This window comes from Apium graveolens, chromosome 6, assembly GCF_009905375.1.
Source record: "Apium graveolens cultivar Ventura chromosome 6, ASM990537v1, whole genome shotgun sequence".
Taxonomy (NCBI): domain Eukaryota; kingdom Viridiplantae; phylum Streptophyta; class Magnoliopsida; order Apiales; family Apiaceae; genus Apium; species Apium graveolens.
This window is the reverse complement of record NC_133652.1, coordinates 11,476,175-11,479,412: the sequence shown is the minus strand read 5'-3', so window position 1 is coordinate 11,479,412 and position 3,238 is coordinate 11,476,175. Positions and strand designations below refer to the sequence as shown.

General features: G+C 31.4%; 1 protein-coding gene across 1 annotated transcript; it reads left to right on the top strand.

Moving 5' to 3' along the window:
- The first annotated feature begins 914 nt into the window (after positions 1-914).
- On the top strand, positions 915-2,163 carry LOC141663948 (transcription factor PRE6-like). Its single transcript, XM_074469794.1, has 2 exons — positions 915-1,304; positions 1,846-2,163. The coding sequence occupies exons 1-2, from the start codon at positions 1,167-1,169 to the stop codon at positions 1,996-1,998; spliced, it is 291 nt and encodes a 96-aa protein (XP_074325895.1). The 5' UTR covers positions 915-1,166; the 3' UTR covers positions 1,999-2,163.
- Positions 2,164-3,238: the final 1,075 nt, after the last annotated feature.

Here is a 3,238-nt window from a genome sequence, read left to right as displayed (position 1 = left end):
TATAACAATACAAAATCTTATATCCTAATCTACAAGTTATCCATATTAGAATTGGATCCAAATTTTAGGCTCATTAGTTTAATTAAATTTTAAATCCTAATTCTTATCCAATTTTAATCCTTTTTATTCTATTATTCAATTATTAATCTAATTCTAAAAATTACGGGATATTACACTATTTAATTTTAATTAAATTGTACATATTCAAATTAAAATTCTCATTATAAGGTTATAATTTTATATTAATTAATTTAATATTGTGTTAGCTATAATAATTTTTTTATTAATATTATAAATAATATAAAACATAAAATATTAGAGTAGCACGGGTTGCAAAGCTAGTGACTAATAATGATTAATGAGTAATGAGAAATTGACACTAAGTTATTAGTTTATAAGCTTATGAGTAGAAGTACATAATTAGGAGCTCACTATATATAGTTAATGTGGCGGAAAAAACAGATTTTGTCCCATCTATATATGTAGCAGCTGATTTGGAAATTGAGAATCGCTTCAACTGAGTGATTAGTTTTGCAAGTTGAGAGTATTAAGATGCAGTGTTGATAATTTTGCCGACAAATTGTAGAAGCACGCGGGAAGATCTATTTGTTATTAGTAATAAAATATGAGATACGGTGTTTATCATCAACCCTACTTGTCCTAAATATATAAGACCAGAGAATTGCAAGTACCATGTAACATTTCTCTCTGTAAAGAAAAAATAGTTTATTATGAAAGATTTTATTTTGGGCCCTCAACGCAAAGCAACCATTTTGATTGGTAAACACATGATATAAGGATGTCCATATGTTAATTTTAAAATATGGATCCCATTATCCAATTAATTTTGTTGCCGACTTTTGATGTAAATGATTTTGAGATTCTACCGTTTGTGCACTCCACTTGTAATTGAGAGGGAGAGTATAATATCTCAGATCACCCAACTTGAAACTGTATAAAAGAAGAGGAACTCACTGCTTTTTCTCCCATGCACTTTCTTCTTCAATTCATTTCAAACACTTGACGCTTTCCATGCATTTTCTCTCGCTCATCTAACCCCTTTTTATTCTCTTGCAATATCTCATTATCAGCAGCTTCATATAAACCTCCCTCTCTCTCTCTCTCTCTCAAATCAATTACCTAGTAATTAATTTTAGAAAAGAGAAATGTCTAGCAGAAGGTCTCGTTCAGGACAATCATCATCAGGAGCTGCTAGGATAAGTGATGCTCAGATTGCTGACCTTATTTCCAAATTGCAGCAACTTATTCCTGAGATTTCCAATCATCGTACTGCCTCTGCCCAGGTACATCTTACCTGTTCTGGTAACAATTAGCTAGTAGTAATTATATTCGACTCCTATAACCGTCAATTCTCTAGTCCCTTTTGTGTGGCTTTCGTTCATTTGGCTACGCCCGCGGTATCAGTATACATGTAGCTACAAACATCCATGCTCCCCACAAGCTTTTATGCATTTAATTCAATTTTAGTGGCGTATTGTATAAATGCATATCCTATGTACGAGACCTTGGGCAAGCTTTCATCCGTGCTCCCCACAAGCTTTCATGCATTTAATTCAATTTAATTCATAAATGCATATCCAATGTACAAGACTTTGGGTAAACTTTCATCCGTGCTCCCCACAAGCTTTCATGCAATTAATTCAATTTAATTCATAAATGTATATCCAATGTACGAGACCTTGGACAAGCAATGTGCAAGCTCGTGAGCTACTTTATTACATCTACGACTAACAAAACTAATCGAAATTAACTCAGAACCAACCAACAAAAGGTGAAAAATATCTATACTTAATGAATAATGTGTTTTAAGTGTGGTGTATGCAGGTTTCAGCTTCAAAAGTGCTGCAGGAGACATGTAACCATATAAGAAACTTACATAAAGAAGTGAACGACTTGAGCGACAGATTATCACAACTTTTGGACTCCACAGACAGCAACAGTCCTCAAGCAGCTGTTATTAGGAGCTTGCTTATGTAATAATCACCATTATTTGAAAAAGTATTTAATTTTAAGTTCATGTACGTGGCTTCTTTCATTCTACAGCTATCTAAGGTTTTCATCTGGTCATCACTCATCAGTCGCTATTGATAACATCTATCTCTAAGCATATTTACAGTGATGATTTATTATTACTTTTGATTACCATTTGATCAAATTGTTAGTATGAGAACTGTATTACGAGATTACGGACCTCGAGTTGCCAATATACAATGGTTTATCAAAATCATTCACGTTTCATAGTTTAATTCTTCAGAAATATTTTTTTTTTAATAAAAAAATGGAAAGAAATGAATAAAGAGCAATTTTGGACTTGCACATTTTGGTTTGGACCCCCTAAATATGCGATGACAAAGTTCGGATGCACTAAACTTCGAATGAAATAGTGATTTAAGATGGTCTGCATCCATTTCTATGTATTGGGCCTCATCCATCATTCTTTTTTCTAAGTCCAAGTTTACATCTTAATGCGACCCAATAACCTTGCTCCTGAGTCTTCTTAAAATTGGCAGGGGTAAGGCCTCTTAAATTGAAATTTGAGTATGGTACGATTTTCCCAGAGATTCTTAGTGGCTCTTAAATTCATTAAAAAAATCCCCCTCTCTTATCATTTTTATGAGCTTCTTTATCACTCTTAAACAATATTATTTTATATATTCATGAAAATAATTTCTTTCTCTCTCCACTATTTTTTGTCTCATGTGTATTCAACTTTCTTTTAATTATAAAAAATTAATTAAAAAGTCATATAAAAGTATTGTTAATAAATAACACACATTACTCATTATAAGTCAATATTATATCATATTTAGAGTAGAGAAGAGGAGTGTTTTGGACATGCCAGGCCTATGTTTAACTTGAAGGAGATAGTTTTCTATATCATTTTCTCTAGGGTCCTCCAAAATTTATATCCTCGATATATTCGGATTAACTTATATTGTTAAAATAAGTTAACATGATCACCTGTCGTATCTAGAATTTAAAATCTGTGAATAACCTATATTTGCTTTGAACTTATTATAATTTATAAAACTTTTATAAAATTAGAATTGACATATTAGGAAAAAATCAAAAAAATTATATATAAAAAAATATTCATACAAATAATCTATAAAATTGCACCGAAACAAATCTAGTACCACTACTTATGTGACATTTAGTATGGTGTTTGCAGGAAGCATATAGATTATTTTATGGATTTTGGTCCCTGATAAGCACC

Excerpts from the sequence above, each read along its gene's own strand:
- LOC141663948 (XM_074469794.1), top strand. The coding sequence starts at position 1,167 with ATGTCTAGCAGAAGGTCTCGTTCAGGACAATCATCATCAGGAGCTGCT. Across the intron at positions 1,305-1,845 it reads ATCGTACTGCCTCTGCCCAG|GTTTCAGCTTCAAAAGTGCT; the intron begins GTACATCTTACC and ends TGGTGTATGCAG.